Genomic DNA, 25097 nt, shown 5'->3' on the forward strand with positions numbered 1-25097 from the left:
TGACATTCTCCATTGCAGATAGCCCAAATTTGTCCCTGGTTGTTTCACTGATGGAATGAGCAAGTCCATCAAGGTTGATCATCATCCCCATGTTGCTGTTAGGGTGTACAGTGTTTTTCTGGTTCTGCTCATCTCACTCAGCATCAGTTCATGCAAATCCTTCCAGGCTTCCCTGAATTCCCATCTCTCCTGGTTTCTAATAGAACAATAGTGTTCCATGACCACAGTTTATTAAGCCATTCCCCAATTGAAGGACATTCACTTAATTTCCAATTTTTTGCCACGACAAACAGGGCTGATATGAATATTTTTGTACAAGTGATGTTTTTACCTTTTTTCATAATCTCTTTAGGGCATAGGCCCAGTAGTGGTATTGCTGGTTCAAAGGCTATGCACATTTATATTGCCCTTTGGACATAGTTCCAAATTTCTCTCCAGAAAGGTTGGATGAGTTCTCAGCTCCACAAACAATGTATTAGTATCCCAGATTTCCTACATCCCTTCCAACATTGATCATTGGAGGAAACTGAATTCTAAATGAACTCCATTTTAGGGAAAAAAATGAACTAAAGAATTAAAATGAGAGGTCCAGGCTTCTTTAATAAACTTCTAGAGTGTTGAAATATGGAATTACATTGGATATTTATGACTTAGAGTTTCAAAAGGATTCCCATTTCTTCTCCTTGTACTTCTAGATGTTTTACCTCAGCCTGCAACATGTCACAATAGGACTTTTGCCTCTTTGAAGGATCTATTAAGAGAAAATAGACAGAAAACTGTATATCATGGTCTACAATGGGAAAACTTCTACCCTGTCTCTCTCATTATTGTTATAAATTATTCACTCTCCTTCACCTTCCATATTTCTTTTTAGCTCTATATTCAATTTTCATATGAGTTAAGTAGTCTCAGAAAGAAATGTATTTTCTTTTAAAATAATGTTTTCCATTTGTGGGGGTATGGCCATGACTGGGAAGAGTAAAAGAATCAGAGTGAGAAACTACGCTCACTCTGGGACACTGCAGGAACCAAATTCTGTTTTTGAAAGACCACATTTTGTTGTGGAGTTTGTGCAGGATTTGTGATCTCATTTGAGGTTTCCTTAACAAAGATAATAGAGTGGTTTTCCTTATCCTTCTGCAGTGCCCTTTTCAGATGGGGGACTGAGGCAAACTTGGCCAAGGCCAGCTAATAAGTGCTGATTTGAATTCATGAAAATGAGTCTGATTCCAAACCCAGTTCTCTAAACATTGAGTTACTTAGTTACCCCAAGTAGGTAGTATGATCCAAAAATCTTTTTATTGATATGTCACAATACCACCACCACCACCACCACTACTACCCTCATATTCATAACTGAAATTAGTTATAATTTTCTTTCTCTGATTTTACTTTTCCTGGTTTGGATATCAGTACCATTATTTTTTTTTCATTAAAGGAGTATCATAGGATTGATTCTTTACCTATTATTTCAATGAATTTTTTCACCATTGAAATTAATGAATCTTTAAATATTTGAAACAATTCACAAGTAAATGCATTTGGTCCTGTTGATTTTTTCTTAGGAATATCATTTATGATCTGTTCAACTACTTTTTCTTATTTCTTCTTCTTATTATTAGTTTTTTTTTGCAAGACAATGGGGTTAAATGGCTTGCCCAAGGTCACACAGCTAGGTAGTTATTAAGTGTCTGAGGTCAGATTTGAACTCAGGTACTCCTGACTCCAGTGCCAGTGCTCTATTCACTGTGCCACCTAGCTGCCCCTACTTTTTCTAAAATAGGGGAATTTATTCTATTTCCTCTTTTGCTAATCTAATTTGTGAACTTGCAAGGAAAGTGTTTAAATGGCCATTTGCAAGAAAAATAATTCAAGGAACATCACTAGATAAATATTAGTTATTCTTGGGGCTGGTCCAATGGCACAAAATCAGGGATTTATTTTGATCAATTTCGGAGCAGGAAGACCTATCTAAAGAAAATGGTATAAAAACTTGCCAGTGGAAGGAGGTATAGTAACTTTGGAAATGTACCTATTATCATGATGATTATATGGTTTATTTAAGTGGATCCCTTGGAAGTTAAGGATGAGCAGTATTATCAATTTGCTGGAAAACAGAAAACTGTATTCCTGGAAGACCAACTAGCACTAAGGGGACATTATTGGATTTGTGGGACTACTGCCTACACCCATTTGTCCAAAGAGTCGGTCAGGGAGATGTTATCTAGACTTAAGGGCCTCCTACCTGGGCACAGGATGGGAGTTGGGGCTATGGAACCCCAATTTATATTCTAATTAGATTCTAAGCTGTAGTAGAAACAATTACCAATCAAATAACTAGGGCCTTGGACTTGCTGGCTGGCTAAGCCATGCAAACAAATCTGTTGATTAGAGAAGGAGGAGTTTGTGGTAAATTGAATCTATCAATAGGCAAATAGTAAAAGATAATCAGAAAGCTGACATGTGGTCCCACCAAACCTCAAAAATAGGACAAGTTCATGTCTCTCAGAATGAGGAAGTAAAAATCTTGATAGAAGAAAAGTCAGTTGTTATGTCAATAACAAGGGATTGTGATTATTCAAGCACGAAATCGCTAATAATGTGTAGAACCCCAAGTTCTTATTATAAAGGGGGAAATTATGAGGAAAATGTGGGTGTTAGGTTCCACAAGAATGTGAAGGGAGGATTGTAAATTTATATTACATTATATTATCTGTTTTAGGGGCAGGTAACCTCAATCTGATCAAAAACTAATCAAAAAACACCTGCTTTTGGGACGGCTAGGTGGAGAAGTGGATAGAGCACCGCCCCTGAAGTCAGGAGTACCTGAGTTCAAATGCGACCTCAGACACTTAATAATTACCTAGCTGTGTGACCTTGGGCAAACCACTTAACCCCATTGCCTTGCAAAAAACCCTAAAAAAACCCACCTGCTTTTCACTTAACCTAGAGTCTTGACCTTGTCCTTAGCACATGCTCAAGGAGCTCTAGCTGTTCTTGCACAGTAGTATAATGAGCAGGGGGGTGGGGTGGGGGGAATGTAAAGGAACCAATGTATCCATTAGATTTGTGACCCCAGCCTATGGTTGGCACAAAGGGGCAGGAACAAAGCCTTTCAAAGTGCATAAAAGAGTTTGAATTTTGGGATTTCCCTGCCTCTCTCTTCCACCATAAGAGAGGTGTGCCATTTTGTTAAGATATCTTAATAAATATTTTAATCACTCTGGATTAAGTATTCTCGAGCCATTTATAACATAATTATTCTTTTATTTCACTTAAATCATTAAATTTATTGTGATATAATTGGGCAAAAAACCTCATAAGTGCTTTAATTTGACCTTCATTAGTAGAATATTCCATCTTATTTTTGATACTAGTGATTTGGTTTTCTTTTCTGTTTTCAAAAATCAAATTTTCCAGTTGTTTATTTATTTTGCTTTTATAAATGCAGCTCTGAGTTTAATTTTTTAACTTAAATGGAGTTTATTACACTCCATTATATTAATATCTCTAATTTATAGGATATCAATTTAGCGTTTCATATGGGAATTTTCAAAATCAGTTGGAAACTACACTATGTCGTATAATAGTAAAAGTGAAAAATTTAAACAGGAACAGCCCAGGAAATCACCTTAGATTAACACATGAAGAAAAATAAGAAGATCTGGAAGCAATATAGGCAAGATACATGCTAAAACAATATATACAACAGATATGCTAAAATGCAGAGCAACACTTACAGACCACTTCAGTGCCTACCCAGCTCAGTGACCTGCAGGATAGGAAGTATTCACATTTCACAGATGCCTGTGCATTTCCAGAACACAAAAGGAAATAGGCATAAAATTATTTCACAATTGGTATTGTCAAATAACTATCGAATGTTTACTATACCCTAACACTCTGCCAAATGCTGGGAATTTAAAGATAATCAGAAAGAAATACTAACCCTCAAGAAATATGCCCTCTAATGGGAGAGGAAAACTCATAATGGGAAACTCAAAAGTCCTGGCTGAGTGGGAAAGGGTGAGAAAGCCATTGACATCTGGTAGAATTTACAGAATACTGGAAGAAGAGCAGACACCACAGGGAACCGAAGACATAGTTTGTCTGGGTGAATGGTTAGCATGGAGGTTCTGGGAGGAGTAGCCTGAGAAGAGAAGTCAGAGTTCCTCATGTGACTGGAGACTCTTGGGCCTTTTGCCATTTATACAATGAGTCTCCTGAAGGACAGCTTCAAGGGAATTTAATCTGTAATATCTCAAGAGTGGAGAAAAATTTACAGAAATCATCCACCATCTCTTTACGCATCACCAAAATGATGACCAGAAACATAAAGACCAGTGCTGGCTCACTCTGCTCTAAGCCATCCATTTTCCACTTCTACCATTACATCAAGTTGCAATTCTGCTGACTCCATCAATTGGTAAGGGCAGACCCTGATTGAGTTCTATTGTCTGATACTTTAGGTTTAATAATTGTGCAAAATGAAATTAAATAAGGAGCAGAGGGAAACTGACTTTCCATAATTGAAAGATGCTATTCGGGGCGGCTAGGTGGAGTAGTGGATAAAGCACTGGCCCTGGAGACAGGAGTACCTGGGTTCAAATCTGGTCTCAGACACTTAATAATTACCTAGCTGTGTGGCCTTGGGCAAGGTACTTAGCCCCGTTTGCCTTGCAAAAACCTAAAAAAAAGATGCTATTCAAGAAAGAAAGCAATTGAGGACTCCTTGAATTAATTCTGCTGAGCATACTCCCTTGTTATCTATTTTCATACATCAACCAATAATCTGAGTGAGGACTTTTTTATTCTAGTAACCAGGAAGTAATATCAGTAGCAAAAGCCTTTAGGTCCCTGGGGCAACCAAATCTTGAGGAAGAGTTTAAGCAATTTTGAGGAAAAATTGTGTTAACTGGCATAGAGGCAGAAGCTTTGACATTTATCCCATTCTTTATCAGTCAAAGAAAAAGGACAGTTTCACTGAACTTTCCCTGCTAGTTATCATCCCATAAGACTCATGCCTTTTGTGGCTAATTTCTTTGAAGAAGCCATCAATAATACTTTCCTTTCTTTCATTTTTTTATTGCTACAATCTGGTTTTCAATCACATCATTCCTCTCTCCAACATTATTAATGACTTCTTCACTATAATGGTCTTTTTCAGTCCTCATATTGTTTGTTATTTCTGCAATGTTCAGCACTAAATTATATTCTCTTTGATTCTCCCTTCCTTTTCCATGTTCTTGGGGACACTCTCTCTTTCTCTTCCTACATGTCTGCCCACTCATTTTAGACTCCTTTCCTGAATCTTCATCTGGGTCACACATTGATAGAAGGACAGTACTGGTAAGTGTTTAACAAGGCTCCTGAAAAAATGGTTCAAAAGCATACTTCCTATTTCATTTTATAATTTTAACCTTTTTTTTTTATTACATTCTCCTCTAAAGAGTCAGCAACATAATAAATCAAATAGAGTTATGTAGCATTTGTTTATTTCTGGGGTATAAAAGGTCTTGCTGAAGATTTATAATCAATACTTATAAGCTAGTTTGAGTTGGCTCCAGGACAACCTTGAAATCCTCCATCCTGGGACCTCTTCTCATCTCTCTATACCATTATTCTTTGTTATCTAATCAACTCCTGTATATTTAATTACTCTCTGTGATATCATATGTGCTTCAGGCCAAAGGTTATGAAGGGTTAACACAGAAACAGTTATGTGCCTTAACAAGTAAGATGTACTTCAGAGCTTAGATAAGGGAGTAGCTACATGTCTGAGCTAACAAGATGTACTCCAGGGCTCAGATAAGAAAGCACATTCTGAGAAAATACCTTCTGCACTGTTCTCAAAACATTCTGCACTTTGGTTCTCAAAACACTGTTTGGTTCTCAAAACCTTCACCTAAGACAAACACAAGGAAATGCATGTGAAAAAGTGCTTGCTAAAACGCTTATGTAAGTGGTTACGTAAATGAAGAGTATAAAAGTATGTATCCTGTGATCAATAAACGAACCAGCTTATGCATCACATTGGTGTGTGTCTGAGTTCCCTCCTAGCAGACTCAACAACTATCTCTATGCTGCTGATTCTCAAATATATTTATCCAAATATAACTTTTCTCCTGAAATTCGTTCTCATGCCTCAAAATGCCCATTGCACATCTCAAACTGAATTTTCAGTAGACGTTCAAACTGAACTTGTACAAAACCAAAATCATTATATTTTTATCAAAACTCTTCCTTTTTGGGCAGTTGGGTGGCACAGTGGATAGAGTACTGGCCCTGGAGTCAGGAGGTCCTGAGTTCAAATCCAACCTCAGACACTTAATAATTACCTAGCTGTGAGACTCAGGGCAAGTCACTTAACCCCACTGCCTTTGCAAAAACAACAACAACAAAAAGAAACAACTGCAATGAAGAAAATTCTGTGCTGCTTGTCCTAACAGGTTCATAAATGTTTCTTTTGCTTTGAAGAAAGGAAACTGTATGTGGTTTCCTTTTTAGCCAAGGTGGAGAGTTGCCTCTTTTCATTTTGGGAATGGTTCAAGGCATTTTCTAGTTAAGTCATAAAGTGCCTATTGTTGCCTCTGCTCCAGATCACAAGCACCCCTGGGTTAGCTGATCAGTATGAGGACCAACTGTAACAGAATCTTGGTGGCATAGTTTCTCAGAAATTGTGATTCCATCAGTCAACTGATGCTTACCTCACAGAGTTCATTTTTGGATATTTTATTTTATTTTTCCAGTCATAAACTATGTTAGTTTTCCAACATTCATCCATTTGCAAATTCATGAGGTGCACATTTTTCTATTACCCTCCCATTCCCACCCCCACCCCTGAAAGTGAACAGTGTGGTAAAAGTTGTACATGTGCACTTGTGTTAAACATATTTACATACTAGTCATTTTGTGCAAGAAGAATTTGGACTAAGGGGAAAAAAAGAAAACCATGAGAAAGGAAGGAAAAACATAAGAGAAGATTTTAAAAAGTGAATCTAGTATATATATATATATATATATATATATATATATATATATATATATATATTCAGGTTCTGGATTTCTTTTTTCCTTTGGGTATGAATGGTATTGTTTATAACAGTTCTTCTGGGATTGTCATTCATCTCTGAACTGCTGAGAGGAGCTGTGTCCATCATAATCGATCAACTCAAAATATTGTTAATGTGTACAATGTTCTCTTGGTTCTACTCCCTTTGCTCAGCATCATTTCAGGTAATTCTTTCCATGCTTTTCTAAAGTTCAGTCAGTCATGACTTCATATAGAACACTAGTGCTACAAAACATTCCTATACTATAACTTGTTCAGCCATTCCCTACTTAATGGACATCCCCTGAATTTCCAATTCTTCACCACTATGAAAAGAGATGCTATATATATATATATATATATATTTTGACATTATACTGAATCTTAATTAGAGAATGTTTGAACTCCCAGAGCTTCTCCTTCCAAATCTAGAGTTCTTTTCAGTAAAGGACACTTCTCATTGTCATACAGATCTGATCTACCATATATCATTGGGGCAAAAAAATAGCTGTGAAGAGGAAGGTCTAAAAAAGACAACTTACTCATTTCAGGACAACCAATCAATCAATATGTATTCAGTAACTACTATGTGTCATACTCTTGACTAGGAGCTGGGGTTACAAGTATGAAGACCCAAACTTTCCTTGAACTCAAAGAGCTTATGTTGTAATGAGGAAACAGTAAGGACTTGTATAAATTCCTGCAGCATAAACATAAAACAAATAAATACAAGTAAACCTGAAGCAATTAAATACAAGGTAGTTTATATATAGGAGGAATGTCTAAGCAAATGAAAATATTGAATATATCTAAATTTCATCTAAAAGAAAAGAGACCCAAACTTCTGGGGCAGAGCCAAAATGGCAGTGTGAAGCTAACATGCTCCTGGAGCTTTTCCCAACCAAAGATAAATGAAGTCTCTGAACTGACATTCAAACTACAGATCCCAACCAAGAAAAAAAGGAGATACAAAGAAGTTTTCAGTGGTAGATATGGAGTATATACAATGTAGCTCTTTCTCTTTGGGGGAAAAGCCAAGTAAGACTAGAGAGGAGACTTTAAGCTACGGCACAGTCCAGGTCCCAACAGCTCGATGACAGCAGAGATCCTAGATAGGAAGTCAGCTGGGAGGATTTCAACCCCAACCAAAGTCTGAATCCTGGGAACTCTGGGGCAAAAGATAGGACTGGGTTGGGAACAAATCACTGCATAGGCAGAACCTGGAGATTAATCAGGAAATAAATCTCTGCAAAGGCAAGGCCAAAGCCATAGAGGCAACATTCTGACCAACAACAAGCCAGGGATAAGATTCCAGTCCCAGCATAAAAAACTTCAATCTATACTTCCATACCCTAGAGCAGATCTAAAATAGCAAAGATGAGCAAAGAAGCTAAAAGAATGCTCACTGTAGAAAACTACTTTGCAGATAAAATGATAATAATTTCATGTCAGAGGAAGAAAATCAGTGAAAAATTACTCACAGGGGAAGTCTCAAAAAGTCTATAAATTGGACTCAAATCCAAAAGCTTATAGAAGAGCTTAAAAAAGAACTTTGAAACCAAAGAAGAGAGGAAGAAGAAAAATGGAAAAAAGAAATGAGAGTCATGTAGGAAAATTATGAAAAATTGACCAAAGAAACCAACTCTGTTAAAAGTAAAAATAATCAACTAGAAAAGGAAACACAAAAGCTAATTGAAGAAAATAAAACTCTAAAAATTAGAATTGAACAAATAGAATCCAATGAATCTATGACACTGTAAGATTCCATTAAACAAAATAAAAAGGCTGACATTGAAGAAAATGTAAAGTACCATTTAGGAAAAATAAACAACCTGGAAAATGTATCCAGGAGAGATAATTTATGAAATATTGGATGACCAGAAAGTGTATATATATATATATATATATTAAAAAAACCTGGAAAACATCATGCAGGAAATTATCAGGGAATAAATGTTCAAATCTGCTAGAACAAGAAGACAATTTAGCCATTGAAAGAATAAATAGAACCTTTCAGAAAGAGACTCCAGGATAAAAACTCCAAATGGCTGTTATAGCCAAATCCCAGAACTCTCAAATAAAAACAAAAATTCTGCAAGCAGCAAAAAGGAAAAGGACCTGGGATTACAACCCAGAATTTACTGCCCTGCAAAATTCAGCATATATTGTCAGGGGAAAAGATGAATGTTCATCAAAATAGAAGATTTACAAAATTTCCTGACAAAAAGACCAGAACTGACCAGAGAATTAAATTGCCAAATACATGATTCAAGAGATTCAGAAAAAAGGTAAATGAAAAGGGAATCGGCAAAACAAAACAAATATTAGTCAAGACAATCAAATTGTATACAACCCTAAAAGGAATGTACACTTATTACTACTGAGAATTGTACTTCTCTTAGGATAACCAAAGGATCAAACTTAGAGGATATGGTTATGGTTGGATCTTATCTCTCCATTGAAGAGGTCCAAGATGACATCACTGTGTTTGAGACAAAAAAGCCTTAATGAAAAGCAGGTGTTTTTACTCTAAACTTAAGTGTCTCAGCTTTCTTTGACCTACTCTAATTCTGCTGTGCTCACAAAGCTTAGCACATTCTCTGAGGGCATCATAAGTGGGCAGTCCCAAGTTTGTGTCTCTCATAGCTTGCAATCAATTGTAAAGTTCTTAAGTGAGACCTTTAGAGCCTTTTGGGATTCTTTTAGTTATTAAATCAGGGGTGGACTTAATTCCTACTTTGTTAAGACAGATAGTTAAATATCCTAGGGTGGGGGGAGAAAGTATGCTTAGGGGAAATAGGTACAAATAGTTCATGAAATGATTTGGCTTTGGATGATACTTTGGCTCATAAGGATTGTTGAGTCCTTGGAGGGTACTTGAAAAGGGGGTAAGGTAAAAAATGATTATAATTTGATGTAATTCAAGACTTGAAAAATTTACTTCCAACAAGACAGAAGAGGGGGGGTACTTAGTGTTTCTGAGGCAATGCTCCTTATCAAACAATCATTTAATCAATCAATCAATCTGTGATAGTACTTTGATAACACTTTGAGCTTTTCAAGAAATCAATTAATCAAACTGTGACTGATGATGCCTGATTAATAGTACTTGCGTGATAAATAGCATTAGGTGAAGAGGCACAAAGATTTATAATTTTAGAGGGAAAGAAGGGAGGGTGTGAACACTGAGTAAATTCTATTCAATAGATTTAACCCAGAGAGAGAATAAGATGCATTCCCACTTGGGTTTAAAAATCTATTCTAGGGTGCAACTAGGTGGCACATAGATAGAGCACCAGCCCTGGAGTCAGGAGGACCTGAGTTCAAATCGTGTCTCAGACACTTAATAATTACCTAGCTGTGTGACCTTGGGCAAGTCACTTAAGCCCATTACATTAAATAAATAAACAAATAAATAAATAAATTCTATTCTATTCTACAGGGAAGAGGGGGTGGGGGAGGGAAAGATAAGGGAAGAAGGGACTGATAAAAGAGAAGACAAAGGTTTAAGTGAAAATTAAATTTTAAAATAAAGTTAAAGGGGAAAGGGAGTAAAACTTTGCTAAGGAGGAATAAGAGGCAAAGAAAGAGAAAAAATGGGGAAAGAGAACATGGAGAGAAATACAGAATTAATAATCTTAATTGTAAATGTGAATGGATGGACTGTCCTATAAAATGGAAGCAGATAGCAGATTGGATTAAGATCCAGAATCTTACAATATGTTGTTTACAAAAAACAATTTGAAGCAGAGAGATACACACAGGATAAAGGTACAAGGATGGAACAAAATATACTATGCTTTAGCTGAAGTAAAAAAAAATCAGGCTTAGCCATCCTGATCTCAGATAACACAAAAAAGCAAAAATAAATTTCATTAAAAGGGATAAGGAAGGAAACTACCACATCTTAAAAGACACCATAGGTAATGAAACTATATCATTATTAAACATGTATCCACTTAGAAGTATAGCCTCTAAATTCCTAGAGGAAAAGTTGAGTGAATTACAAGGAGACATAGACAGCAAAACTTCAATAATAATCTCTCTCTCAGAACTAGATAAATCTAATAACAAAATAAACAATAAGGAAATTAAGAAGGTGAATGAAATTTTAGAAAACTTGGATATGATAGACCTCTAGAGAAAACTTAAAGGGGATAGAAAAGAATATACCTTTTTTTCTCGGCAGTACATGGCACCTATACCAAAATTGGCCTTATAATCAAATGCAGAAAGGCAGAAATAAAAAAATGCATACTTCTCAGACCATGATGCAATAAAAATTACATGCAATTAAGGGTCACAGAAAGAGAGGCCCAAAACTAATCATTTTAAATGAATGAATCAAATAACAAATCATAGAAATAATCAATAATTATATCCAAGAAAATGATAATAATGAGACATCATATCAAAATTTCTGGATGCAGTTAAGGCAGTTTTGAGGGGAAACTATATCTCTAAATGTTTATATGAATAAAATAGTGAAAGAGGAGATCAGTGAATTAGTTATACAACTTAAAAAGCTAGAAAAAGAACAAATTAACGATCCCCAATTAAATACCAAATTAGAAATTGTGAAAATCAAGGGAGAGATTAGTAAAATTGAAAGCAAGAAAACTATTGATCTAATAAATAAAACTAAGTTGATTGTATGAAAAAGTCAATAAAATAGATAAACCTTTGGTTAATCTGATTAAAAAAAGAAAGAAGATAACCAAATTTCCAGTATCAAAAATGGAAAGGGTGGACAAACCACCAATGAGGAGGAAATTAAAGAGATAATTCAGAGCTACTTTGTCAAACTGTAATCCAATAAATTTGGTAACCTGAATGAAATGGATGAATATTTACCAGAATACAAACTTCCCAGATTAACAGAGGAGTAAATAACATATTTAAATTACCCCATTTCAGAAAAAGAAATTGATGAAATCATCAATAACCCCCCCCAATTTCCAGATGCATTTACAAATCAATCCTACAAAACATTTAAGGAACATTTAATTCGTAATCTACATAAACTATTTTTAAATATAGGAGGAGTTCTGCCAATTTTTTTTATGACATCAACATGGTGTTGATACCTAAACCAGGAAGAACCAAAACAAAGAAAATCATTAGACCAATCTCCCTAATGAACACTGATGCAAAAATCTTAAATAAAATTTTAGCAATGAGTATACAGCAAGTTATTACTAGAATAATACACCATAATCGGGTAGGATTTATTGCAGGTAGGCAGGGATGGTTCAATATTAGAAAAACACTCAACATAATTGAATATATCAATAAAAAAACCCAACAGAAACCATAAGATTATCACAATAGTGGCTGAAAAATTCCTATTAAAAACACTAGCAAGTTTAGCAATACCATTACTAGGCTTGTAAACTGAAGAAAACATGAAAAATAGGAGACATCCCACATGTTCCAAATATTCATAGCAGCTCTTTTTGTAGTGACAAAGAGTTGGAAGTTGAGGGGATGCCCATCCATTAGGGAATGGTTAAACAAGTTATATTACATGAATAACATGCAATATTATTGTTCTAAAAGGAACCATAAATGGTCGGACTCTAGAGAAGAAAGAAAAGAATTACATGATCAGGCCTGATGGATGCAGCTTCTCTTAGCAGTTCAGAGAACTAGGACAACCCATTAGACCAGCTATGGACAATACTATTTTCCCCGTCTAGAGGAAAAAAAACAAAAAAATTTTAATCTGATGAATACAGCATTCACCTTTCAAAAAATCTCTTATGTATTTCTTTCTTTAATCTTAATTCCTCATACCAAAAATGACTAATCTGTAATCATGTTTAACACAAATGTGTTACTAAGCTGACTGCTCATTGATGTGGGAAGTGGGGGGGGGGGGGTTGGAAGGGACAATGGAAGGAAATTTTGTAAATTAAAAATAGCCATATACATATGGCTGTATGTTGAAAAAACCTTCATGATAAGCATTTGGAAAAATAAAACATCAATTAAAAACAAATGAAAAATTAATGAAGAGAGACCCTATGAATACAGGTAAAGAGACAGTATAAGGAAGTGAGGAATCTTTCCCCAGTGCAAAAGCATGAAGATGGGAGATAGTATATGAGGAATAAATGGAGAAAAGATAAGTGAAATGCAGACTGTTGGGGCAGAAGGAACATCTGATGATGCTGGCTAGAGACTTTGGGGTCAGGCAGGGAAGAGCTAACAGTAGAAGATAATAAAGGCCTCTACTCCTAGTAAGTACTTCTTTAGGTTCTTCTGTCCCACATACTTAGGGTTGGGAATAATTGACATCTTCTGCAACCGTAGATCCTGATTCATTTTGACTTTCTTTACAGAGACAGGGACAGCTCAGTTGGGACCTTTCCCAGAAATCTTCACTAAGGAATTTTGCTCAGAGAGGGAAAAATTGACTCACAAACCCTGACAGCTCTTCTAAGACTAGAGACAAGGACTTTGCTGGGAGCACAGCAGGACTTGGAGGTTTGAGTGTCTCTGTGAATCCACAAAAAGGGCTTGATGGTTGGGAAACACAATGCAATGAATGTAGTCACAATGACTAACCAGGGACCAGACTGAACCATATACACTTTGTAGAGTGTGAAGCCACAACTGATACAGTAAGCAATAACCAAGATGCTCACTAGCACCAGGATGGTTTGGGTGGCCTTGACCTCTGGAAATGTCCTGGGAGAGAGGCAAGTGTTGTGAATATGATGGACTCTCTGCTGATTCCTGTACAATAAAAATACCATGAAAAACCACTGGTGAAGACCATGCATCCTACAAACAAGATATCTAGAAGGGAAGATGGCAAGCTCTTCAAGTGACCTTTCCCTGGAACAATAAAGGAGATCCAATCCACCTCCATGGCTGCTTTTGATGCTCCTCAATTCTGTTATATACATTGGCACACTGATTTCTATAATCATGTTGAATATCCAACAGAGCAGACATGATGGCCTGATGAACTTCAGAATTCTGACTTTGAGTTTCACCAAGCTAGAATGGCAGGGACTGATGGTGATGGCCTGGAAGGCACTCAGGAGGCAGGTGGTGCAGATGGAATGACCACGGCCAACTGGTTGAAGGTAAAAACAACCTTTTACAACCTGCATCTCCCAGGAAGTATCCATTGTCTAAATGGAAGAGTGCTAGTGGGCATCCCTGGGAGAGGAGCACTGTGGTATTAGACAACATAAGTTGGACCAAAAGGGGTTCCATTGGTCTTGACCTGTGGCTGCTGAACAAAGTGAAGCCATAACAGCAGAGAGAGAGTTTCCAAAGATGCCAACTCCAGTCTGAGATAAGAAGATAATCCCCACTGCTATGTTATATAGGTGCATGTTCTTGGAGTGTTAATTAGGCATAGATGGAAATATCACAAAAGAAGACAAAAAAGAACATTCAAAAATATTTTGTGGTGAGTGCAAAGAAGGCCCATTATTCACATGTAAGGATAGTGATGAAAGGGAATGATGAATTGTTAGCTAGAGGCCAAATGCCTTCAGAATTTCTCAAGTGAGTGCAATCAAACCCTCATAAACATACATCAGCTTCAACAGAATCACATCCTTTTCCCCAAACATGATCCCATGCCCATCCATCTTATTCACCCCATATACTACACATGGCTTATCCAAATATTGCATTTGCTACACAGACTCCTCTTGAAAGAATGTATAACTGGGCTTCCAATAAAATCTAGGATGTTTTGGATAATTCAAAATTTGTGAAAGTACCATTGACTTTTCATTGATGAAAAGTATGGGGAATAAAAGCTTTGAACTCACAAAGAACACATGTGGTTCTTGGGCAACGAGATAGATAATAAGACAAAAATTTGGGGGAAGTTAGTTCTTATCTGGACTCCCTAGAGCCTTGGGAGAATTTCCCCTTTGATGAAAAGAGCCTTTCTGTTCTGTCAGTTGATCTCTTCCCTTTAAAGAGCTCATTCCTAAAAGCATACTGTGGGACTGTTAAAATGCTAATTGAAGTCCCAAAGCCCTTCAGAGCTGATTCTTACATAGATTTTTAGAAAAGGAACAGGCTAGAACAGTGGAACATGACTTTCTCATCCATGGGGATCAGTAATAGGAGGATCTTTTTTAAACTGAATAATAAGTACTGAGAAATGAGAGGCAGGAACAACTGCTCCATACAGCAAGGAGTCAGAGCAAGAATTATTAATTTCTTGTCTCAATATTTTATTGGTGTTAGTAGACATGTTTTCTTGGGAGCTGGATCCCAAACAGTAAAACTATAAACAAGGTTTCACAGATTCACATTTGGATGAGCAGATTTCAACATTATTCAATATTTTTTAATGGTGCTTTTGTTTGAGAGGGGGGAACAAGTCAATGAGTCTAAGCTAAGAACTGGCAATCACCTAGGTCAAGATGACAGTCTTCCTTGGAGAGGAGCAAATTAGATTTAAGAGACCACTATCTATACAGTCCATGAGCCACATTTAAATAGCTAGATGGCACATGTAAATGGAAGGCAAGATCACCTCATTTGTCTTTGGTGTCTTCACTACTGTCAGGTTTTTGTTTATTGAATCACATAGTTAGATCTCATTGTGAACAGAGCCTATATAATATTTTGAATTAGAGATAGTCAAAGTAATTTTGTGAGAGACTTGTCTCACACACTAGTCAATTTTTATAAAAATGGAAAAGCCATTTTATAAATCTGAGAAAAGACTGAAAGTCTAGATTCTAGAAGCTGGAACACACCTAAAGGAAAGGAAGGACTAGGCAATGGCAGAGAAAGAAGTATCCAGAAGAGTCCTTGATTCTGTGGACATCATGGATGGGAGGATCTAGTCTGAGGGAAAGAACCCCCAAAGTTGACTTTCTCCAATTCCACACCCAATGTTTGTCTAGCTGCAGAAACTATTACAGAATCTTTTGTTTTGTACCCAAAGTTTTCTTGTTCATTGAAATTTCTGAAATGCAAAGACATCAGTAATTAATTAGAATATTCATAAGGTTACACAGAGAACTCAACCGCTGTTTAAATGTAAGGAATATTGGCTAACTGTGAGCTCATAGTGATTTTGACTGAATTCAAGAGTTTTCATTTCAAATAAGCCCATCTAAAATGAAGAGAAGTTTAAGATATTCAGGGCCATTTTCTTGATTTCCAAGGCTTAAAATAAATTAATTATTGTAATAAAATGCTCACATTGGGAATCTCATCTAATCCATGCATATTATGAACATAGGTATGCATGCAAACAGATGTATAGATATAACATTTTTTATTTTATTAAAGGAGTTTGGTAGGAATCATTCTTTGCGTATTATTTCAACTAATTTTTTCAATATTTAAATTAGTGGATCTTTAAATTATCAAATAGATAATTCACATGTAAATTCATTTGGTATTGTTGCTTTTTTCTTAGGAACCTCATTTATGATCTGTTCAATTACTTTTTCTAGAATAGGACAATTTAGACATTCAAATTCCTCTTCTGCTAATCTAGGCAATTTTATGTTTGATAATTATTGTTTCATTTCACTTAAATTGTTAAATTTATGCTCATAGAATTGAGCAAAAAATCCCCACCTCCTTACAATCGCTATCTTCATTAGTGGAATATTCACCTTATTTCGATAACAGTGATTTGGTTTTTCTTCTCTGTTTTCAAAAATCAATTTTTCCAATTGTTTATTTGCTTTTTTTATAAATGCAACTCCTACTTTTATTTATTAATTTAATGGGGTTTTCTATGCTGTATTATAATTCATCTCTCCTTTAATTTTTGGGATAGCCAATTTAGTATTTAATTAGGAAATACAGATACAAAATTCTAACAAAAATACTAGCCAAGAGATTATAACAGGGACAGCTTGGTGGAGTAGTGGATAGAGTGATGGCCTAGGAGTCAGGAAGATCTGAGGTCAAATTCAATTCTGTGAACTTGGGCAAGTCATTTTTTTTAGGTTTTTTCAAGGCAAACGGGGTTAAGTGGCTTGCCCAAGGCCACACAGCTAGGTAATTATCAAGTGTCTGAGACTGGATTTGAACCCAGGTACTCCTGACTCCAGGGCTGGTGCTTTATCCACTATGTCACCCAGCCGTCCTGGGCAAGTCATTTAAACCCATTTTCCTGCCAAAAAACATCCTCGAAATAGCAATAAGAGAAAAAAGAAATAGAAGAAATCAGAATAGGGAAGGAAGTATAAAACCATATCCCTTTGCACATGATATTATGGTAAACTTGGAAAATCCCAAAGATTCAATGAAAAAGTTAATTGAAACAATAGCTTTAGCCAAATCAGCACCCTAGACATCACCAACAAGATTGCCCAGAAAGAGATAGTAAGAGATGACCAATTTAAAATGACTTAAAATGCCTGGGAGCACACCTGCCAAAAGAAACTCAGGAACTATAGAAGCAACATTTTCAAAATACCATTTTAAAAATAAAATTATATTTAAATAACTGGAAAAATTTTAATTCTTCAAGAGTAGGCATGGGCAATATACCAAAAAGAACATCACCTATATATTCAATGTCACTCAATTAAATTATCAAAAAAAGTTACTGAATTAGCAAAATAACAAAATTCATCAGAAAGAACAAAAGGTCAAATACAGCAAAGGAAATAATGAAAAAATATGTAAAGGTAGAAGATTTAGCAGTAAAAGATTTTAAATTATAAGGTAGTAGTGACCAAAATGATCTGGGTGTGACTAAGAAAGCAGAAGGTAGACCAATGGAAAGAATGGACATATAACTTATAGCAGCAAATAAATATAATAGCTATGCAGTTGACAAATATAATTAAAATTTGGGGATAATAATTCATTTTTAGGTAAAAATTGTCAGGAAAAATGCACAGCAGTGGGGAGAAACTGGCCATAGTCTCATAAAATTTGAACTTGTTCCTACCAGAGATCACTCAGTGTCAACCACGTACCCGGAAAATGAGAAAAAGAAGGAAAATCTCCCTGCCCTTGGGCTCCCCTGCTGAGATGTGATCCACTTTCTGAGGACACAGCATCCCCACCTGCCTGGCCCAGAAGCTGCAGACTCCCTTCCCCACCTCTTTCTTTGTATACAAGCCTGAGTCAGACACCACACTCACCTGGACAGCCACCTCAGAGCAGACAGGGACAGTCTGGGGTACACTTATAGGTGCTGGATGTCTGAGCTCATCCCCCTCAGAGATGTGATAATCATGTCACCCACAGGGGAAGTGATACCGTCTGATTAGGGAATCAGTGATGTCCCTTGGGTTTCTGGGAACTTTGGCCCCTTGTGTCTATCAGGGTCAGCAATTAGGATTGAGTAATGAGTGTTCAGGCAGAGGCTACAGCAGCTGGGAGAGACACTCTCTGGTGAGCTCCATATAAAGAGGCTGTGAGTTAGAACCTGTCAGGGCCAAGTGGGGAGCATTGATGATTGAGGAACCAGGTTGTCTGAGGCTATCCATCTGTGTTGGACAGTGGGCCTCTCCAATTTCGCTACACATGAGATGGACAGTCACCTGGGTCATACCTGGGTCCTGCTCACACCTTCAGGGATGATCCAGGTTTGAATGAAGGAAGTAGACCTAGTGTATATGAAGAAGCAGAAAGGATCATCAGGTTAAACCATCAATATTAGTGAAGAAGGCTCTCTGTCCACACACTTGTCCAACCTCTCTGGTATGTGAGTGAGCACATGATGTGGTGGGCTTCAGGTCAGGAAAGCCAGGCTGGAGGATCTGCTCTGATCTTGTTTTATTTATTTTCTCTGAATCTGAGTGTATTCCTCTTTGGAACAGGAATGATCTGACTGGCACTATCTTCATCATCCCATTTACTAAGAGGAATACCTTTGTTAACCTGATGTACCAGTGAGCAGCTCTTTGTAGACTCATTTGGTTCTGGGACCTCTCCCCTCTGGGAATTCCCTCCCATGCTGTAAATTGACTCATGGTAGGGTCTCCTAGAAGTTAGCCAAAGATGTTCCACCCTACATGCTCCAGGCTTTTATTTCCCATGACAATGTGAGAATACCAGAAACTATGCTCAGGCTCACAAGGGATCAAGTCATGTCCCCTCCTCAAATATTTCTGCAAAGCCTTTTTTACTTTTGTATTTTTCTAGGTCTGCTGTGGTACGTACTTTGGTACCTAGCTAACATTTGTATGTCAGGAAAGGCTTTATAAAGCATTTTAAACATATCATATAAACTTATGTGATCCTCACAACAGTCATGTGGGGGTGACTCTCCTAAAACTTTTACCTGAGTTTTCCTTTTTAGAAAATCACACTGCTCTAAGCTTTGTCATTTAGGGAGCATCTCTCATGATCTGAAAGACAGGATTGGCAGATTCCCAAGACAGTTTCATTGCTGACACAATTCTCTTCCACTCATTCTAACTGAGAACCTCCCCAAACCTTCCCTATGTCCATAGGTGAACAATCCTGACTACACCTTATGGGAACTGATGTTCCTTTAGTTTTCTTTCTTCCCCAGTTTGGAAGAACTACAACCCCACTGTCTTTGGGGCCAGTGAATGTCTTCTTGGGGCAGGTTACATTCCATCTCCAGCTCTGGAATTTGACAATTCTTTTCCAAATCAGTTGGAACCTCTATTTATGTGTCACATAACAATGAAGGTTATAAGTTTAAAAAGAAACGTTCCAGGAAATCATCTTAGATTAATAGACACACACATATTAAAAGATCCAGAATCAGTATATGCACCAGATATGCGATAATGTAGAGCACCATCTCAGTGGTCTAGAGGATAGGAAATGTGCATGTTTCTCAATGGACTGTGCATGTCCAGATGACAAAAGAAATAGGCATAGAATTATGAGTATTTTGTCATTTTTATTACCAAATATCAATTGAATGCTTGATCAAAAGAAATCTCAGGCCTCAAGGAAAACACTTTCTAGCAGAGGAGGAAAGAATATGTAAAGGGAAACTTAAAAGTCTAGGTGGAATGGGAAAGGGGGAGTCATGATTGCATCATACAAATTGGAAGAGGAAGAATGTAAGATTTGGTTTGTCTGGGGACAGTGGTTAGCATGGAGGTTCTGGGAGGACCAGCCTGAGAAGATAAGCCAGAGCTCCTCAGATCAATGGAGACTCTTGGGCCTTCCATCTCTTGTCCAATGTGGCTCCTGAAGGAAGGCCTCAAGGCAATTTACTTTCTAAAATCTCAAGAGTGGAGAGAAGTTCAAAGCAATCATCCATTACTAAAATCATGACCAGAAACCTAAAGGGCAAGGCTGGCTCATGCTGCTCTGAGCCATCCATTGTCCACTTCAACCACCACATTAAATTGTAATCCTGCTGACTACACCAATTATTAAGAGCAGGTCCTTAGTCAGTTCTTCACCTGATACTTTAGGTTTGTCATTAGTGAAAATGAAAGTCTTGTCTGTTATTAAATAAAGAACAGAAGAAAATATCTTCCCATACTAGGAGAAGGCTATTGGAGAGAGAAACTGAGGACTCCTTGAGTCAATTCTGCTGAGAATACTCCCTAGTCTGAATTATCTATTTTGAACCATCAGAAAAGCATCAGAGAGAGTGTTTGGAGGTCCTTATGGCCTTTTTGATTCTAGTAACCAGGAAGTAATGCCAGTAGCACAAGCCTTTGGCTCTCTAGAGCAATCAATCAAGTCCTGAGTAAGAGTGCCATCCATTTTAAGGAAAACCTCTGCTAATTTGCATGGGGGCTGGAGTTTTGACATTGATCCCATAATACTGGATCAAAGAAAATGGACAGTTTCACTGGACTGTCCCTGATAACTATCTTTCCATAAGTCTCATGCCTTTGGTGACTCATTTCTTTGAAGGAACCATCAATGATAGGTACCTCTACTTCCTTAACTCTATAATTTGGTTTCCAATGTCATCATTCAACTTAAATTTCTCTCTCCAATATTATAATGACTTTGTTATTAAAGTGTTTTTTCCTCAATCTTCATATTGCTGACATTTCTGCACTATTTGACATGGTAAATGATGAGCTCCTCTCCTCCATGTCTGACCATTCTTTCTATGTCTCCTTTTCTGAATCTTCATCTAAGCCACACCCTCAGTTAAGGGAGTGGGCTGCTAAGTGTTTAACAAGGTTTCTGGAAAAAAAGGGCTCCATAGCATACATCTAGTTTCAAAGTACATTTTTAACATTTTCTATTACTTTTTCATCTAAATAATCAGGAACAAAATAAATGAAGCACAGGTAGGTAGGATTAGCTTATTTCTGAGGAATAAAAGGTCATGCATAAGATTTACAATTGGTTCTTATGAGCGTCTTAGAATTATTTCCCAGACACCCTGGACCCGTTTCTCTTCTCTCTCTCTCTCTCTCTCTCTCTCTCTCTCTATATATATATATATATATATATATATATATATATATATATATATATATATACTATTTTTCTTGGTAATTTCATCAGTTCATGTAGTTTAATTACCATTTCTAGGCTACTGATTCATAAATATATTTGTCCAATCCTAACTTTTCTCCTGATGAGTATTCCCCTATCTCAAAATGCTCATTGCCCACCTCAAACAGGATTTTCAGGAGACATCTGAAACTCAACATATACAAAATCAAAATCATTATATACATATATATATATATATATATATATATATATATATATATATATATATTCCTCAAAAACTCTTTATTTTCTTAATTTCCCCTATGGTTCATGAGAGTTTCTCAATTTTGCTAATCCCTCTGGATTTCAAACTATATGCTGCCATTGACTAATCACTCTTTTGCACGTACTATATCCAACTTATTACTAATGCAATATGTGATAGTGTGTCCCATAGACATTACATAGATCAGGTCATGAGTTTCTGGTTTTTATTTTTTTTTAATTTTCTTTATTTAAGGCAGTGGAGTTAAGTGTCTTGCTAAAGGTCACTCAACTAGGCAATTATTAAGTCTCAGAGCCCAGAATTCTGGTCCTCTTGATTCCAGAATTGGTGCTCTATCCACTGTGCCACTTAGCTGCCCCTCAGGTCATGAGTTCCTGATTGCAAAATTCAGACTTATGACCTAAATAACATATGTTATGGTTATGAAGTGGAGGCAATGAATAGATTTAGTGATTAGATCCAGTCAACAGATGGAGTTCCTGAAGATCTTCTGAACAGAGGTTGCAACATTGTATAAGAGGCAGCAACCAAAAACCTCCCAAAGAAAAGTGAAATTTTTGTCTGGTGAGAGTTTACCAATAACTGACTCTTGTGAGTTAGAGTTGACTCCAGCACACCCTTACAAATTCTTTACTGTGTCCTCTTCCCTTCTCCCTCTATACTACTATTCTTGGTAACCTCAACATTTCCTATATATCTATTATCTCTAGGGAAGGGAAAGAGAAAGAAGAAAAAAAAGGATAAAAGGAAAGATATATCTTGCTGATTACAGAATTCCAGAGAGTTGCAAGGTGAGATAAAGTTTTCATAAATGAACAACGCAAAGAAATAGAAGCAAACATAGCATGAGAAAGACAAGTGATTGCTCCTGGAGAATCAGAGGTCCAAGGAAAGAATCATGCAAAAAATGGGCATGATAAAAGACAAACAGAAGAAATGAGGATGTACTATCAAGAATATCCAGAAGAACTATATTGTCAAGGGCCAGCTCCTGAAAGTGATTTACACATATTTTTGGTGACTTTTCCACCAGGGATATGCATGTATTCTTAATCATTAAATGGATTTGTTGGCTCACCAGTGAACTCTGACCTCAAACATTCTGTGGCATCAAGGAATATTCACAGACTTCTAATGATAAACATTGTAAATTAATCCAGGAAGTTATGCAGTGGGGTCTCATTTAATCTTCCTCAGGTATTTTTGTTTTGCAAGGCAATAGGATTAAATAGCTTGCCCAAGGCCACACAACTAGGTAATTATTAAGTGTCTAAGGTCAAATTTGAACTCAGGTCCTCCTGACTCCAGGGCTGGTGCTCTATCCATTGCTCCACCTAGCCTCCCCCTGCAGAGTCACATTTAACCTGTCAGTCCTGAGATAAGTTTTTGTTATAAAAGTTTGAGTATCCCAGAATAAAGCAATAGAGTTTGCATCACAACCTTGTATGCTGATCATTTGTGTACATCTCTATTCAATCTGACTCTCTTCAATGTTCAGATCCACACAGATTCATGGCAGGCAATACTATATATGTAACATCTTAACATCACCAATAGCCGTGATGGTGTGGTTACTGATCTAGAGGCAGACATCCTGGAGAATGAAGCTGAGGGGGCCTTAGGAAACACTGCTGGCAATCAGACTAATAGAGGACTGGAATTCCAGTTGAGCTATCTGGATTAGAAACCAATCTTAAAGAAAGTAATGTCAAGGAATATTCAAATTACCAAGCACTTGCACTCCCTTCACATGCCCAAACATCAGATTTAAATTTTTCAAGCTAGACTTTGGAAATATGTGGACTGAGAACTACCAGAACAGGCTGACTTTAGAAGTGGAAGAGGAACAGGAGATGAAAGTGCCAACATTTGCTGGAGAATCAAGAAAACCAAGGAGTTTCACATAAATATGTCTTTCTGCTTCACTGATGACACTAAAGTCTTTGACTGTGGAGATTCCAGACATCATTGTCTACTCCTGAAAGGGATGGAAGGTCCAGATCATCTTACTTATCTCCTGAGGAATGCTGGGTAAGAAGCAGCAGCTAGAACTACACAATTAAAATTAAAAATTAAATTAAAATTAAAATTAAACATGAAGAACTAAATGGCTTAAGAAGGGGAAAAGATTATGTTAATAATATATTTATTTATTTTAACTTTTTTATTGAACTTTTATGCATAGAAATTAACTAGAAATGCCAGCACATGAATCTAAAGCTGGCAGAAAGGTTCTACTGTCCCACCTATTTAGGGCTGGGAAAAATTGATATCTCCTACAACCACAGATCCTGATTAATTTTGATTTACTTTACAGGGTCAGGAGTAGCTCAATCAGGGCCTTTCCCAGATATCTTCATGAAAGAATCTTGCCCAGAAACTACAAATTGACTCACAAATCCTGATAGCTCCTCTAAGACTAGAGACATGGTCTCTGCCAGGTAGCACAGCAGGGCTTGGAGGTTTGAGTATCGCTGTGAATCAACAAAAAGGGGCTAATGGTTGGGAAACACAATGCAATGAATGTAGTCACATCAACCACCCAGGCACCAGAGTGAATCACGTACACTTTGTAGAGTGTGAAGCCACAACTGATATAGTAAGCAATAGCAAAGATGCTCACCAGCAGTAGGATGGTTTGGGTGGCCTTGATCTCTGGAAATGTCCTTGGAGAGAGGCAAGTGCTGTGAATGTGTTGGACTCTCCGATGATGCCTGTACAATAAAAATACCATGTAACCACTGGTGAAGACCATGCATCCTACAAACAAGATGTCTCGAAAGGAAGGGAGGAGGGTAAGCTCTTTAAGTGCCCTTTCCATGTAGCAATAAAGGAGATTCAATCCACCTCCATGGCTGCTGTTGTCACTCCTCAATACTGTTATGTATATTGGCACATTGATTTCTACAATAACGTTGAATATCCAGCAGAGAAGACATGATGGCCTGATGAACTTTGGAAGTCTGACTTTGAATTTCTCCAAGCTAGAGTGGCTGAGACTGATGGTGACAGCCTGGAAGGCACTCAGGAGGCAGGTGGTGCAGATGGAATGGCCCCGGCCAACTCTTTGAAGGTAAAATAACATTTTACAACCTGCATTTCCCAGGAAGTATCCATTGTCTAAATGGAAGAGTGCTAGTGGGCATCCCTGGGAGAGGAGCACTATGGTATTAGACAACATAAGTTGGACCAAAAGGGGTTCCATTGGTCTTGACCTGTGGCTGCTGAATAAAGTGAAACCATAACAGCAGAGAAAGAGAGAGTTACCAAAGATGCCAACTCCACTCTGAGATGAGAAGATAATCCCCATTGCTATGCTATATAGGCTCATGTTCTTGGAGTGTTAATTAGGCATAGATGGAGATATCACAAAAGAAGACCAAAAAGATCATTCAAAAA

The 25097-nt window shown here is 37.0% G+C and overlaps 1 protein-coding gene and 1 pseudogene across 4 annotated transcripts; both read right to left on the reverse strand.

Annotated features, from left to right (window-relative positions):
* Nucleotides 1-597: 597 nt before the first annotated feature.
* On the reverse strand, nucleotides 598-25029 carry LOC141510181 (vomeronasal type-1 receptor 1-like). 4 transcript variants are annotated; one of them, XR_012474787.1, is made up of 4 exons: nucleotides 24322-25029; nucleotides 18570-18624; nucleotides 3741-3807; nucleotides 598-751 (listed from the first exon to the last, which is right to left on the reverse strand). XR_012474787.1 is itself a non-coding variant. In XM_074220222.1 (3 exons), the coding sequence occupies exons 1-2, from the start codon at nucleotides 25027-25029 to the stop codon at nucleotides 18589-18591; spliced, it is 744 nt and encodes a 247-aa protein (XP_074076323.1). In that variant the 3' UTR covers nucleotides 598-751; nucleotides 18570-18588. The 4 variants fall into 4 exon arrangements, 2 of the variants coding, with proteins under 2 accessions (XP_074076323.1, XP_074076322.1); XR_012474788.1 differs by lacking the exons at nucleotides 18570-18624; nucleotides 24322-25029 and adding an exon at nucleotides 5836-5903; XM_074220222.1 differs by lacking the exon at nucleotides 3741-3807.
* Nucleotides 13438-14403, reverse strand: LOC141510279 (vomeronasal type-1 receptor 1-like; annotated as a pseudogene).
* Nucleotides 25030-25097: the final 68 nt, after the last annotated feature.

The sequence above is a fragment of the Macrotis lagotis genome, chromosome 1, assembly GCF_037893015.1.
Source record: "Macrotis lagotis isolate mMagLag1 chromosome 1, bilby.v1.9.chrom.fasta, whole genome shotgun sequence".
Classification (NCBI taxonomy): domain Eukaryota; kingdom Metazoa; phylum Chordata; class Mammalia; order Peramelemorphia; family Peramelidae; genus Macrotis; species Macrotis lagotis.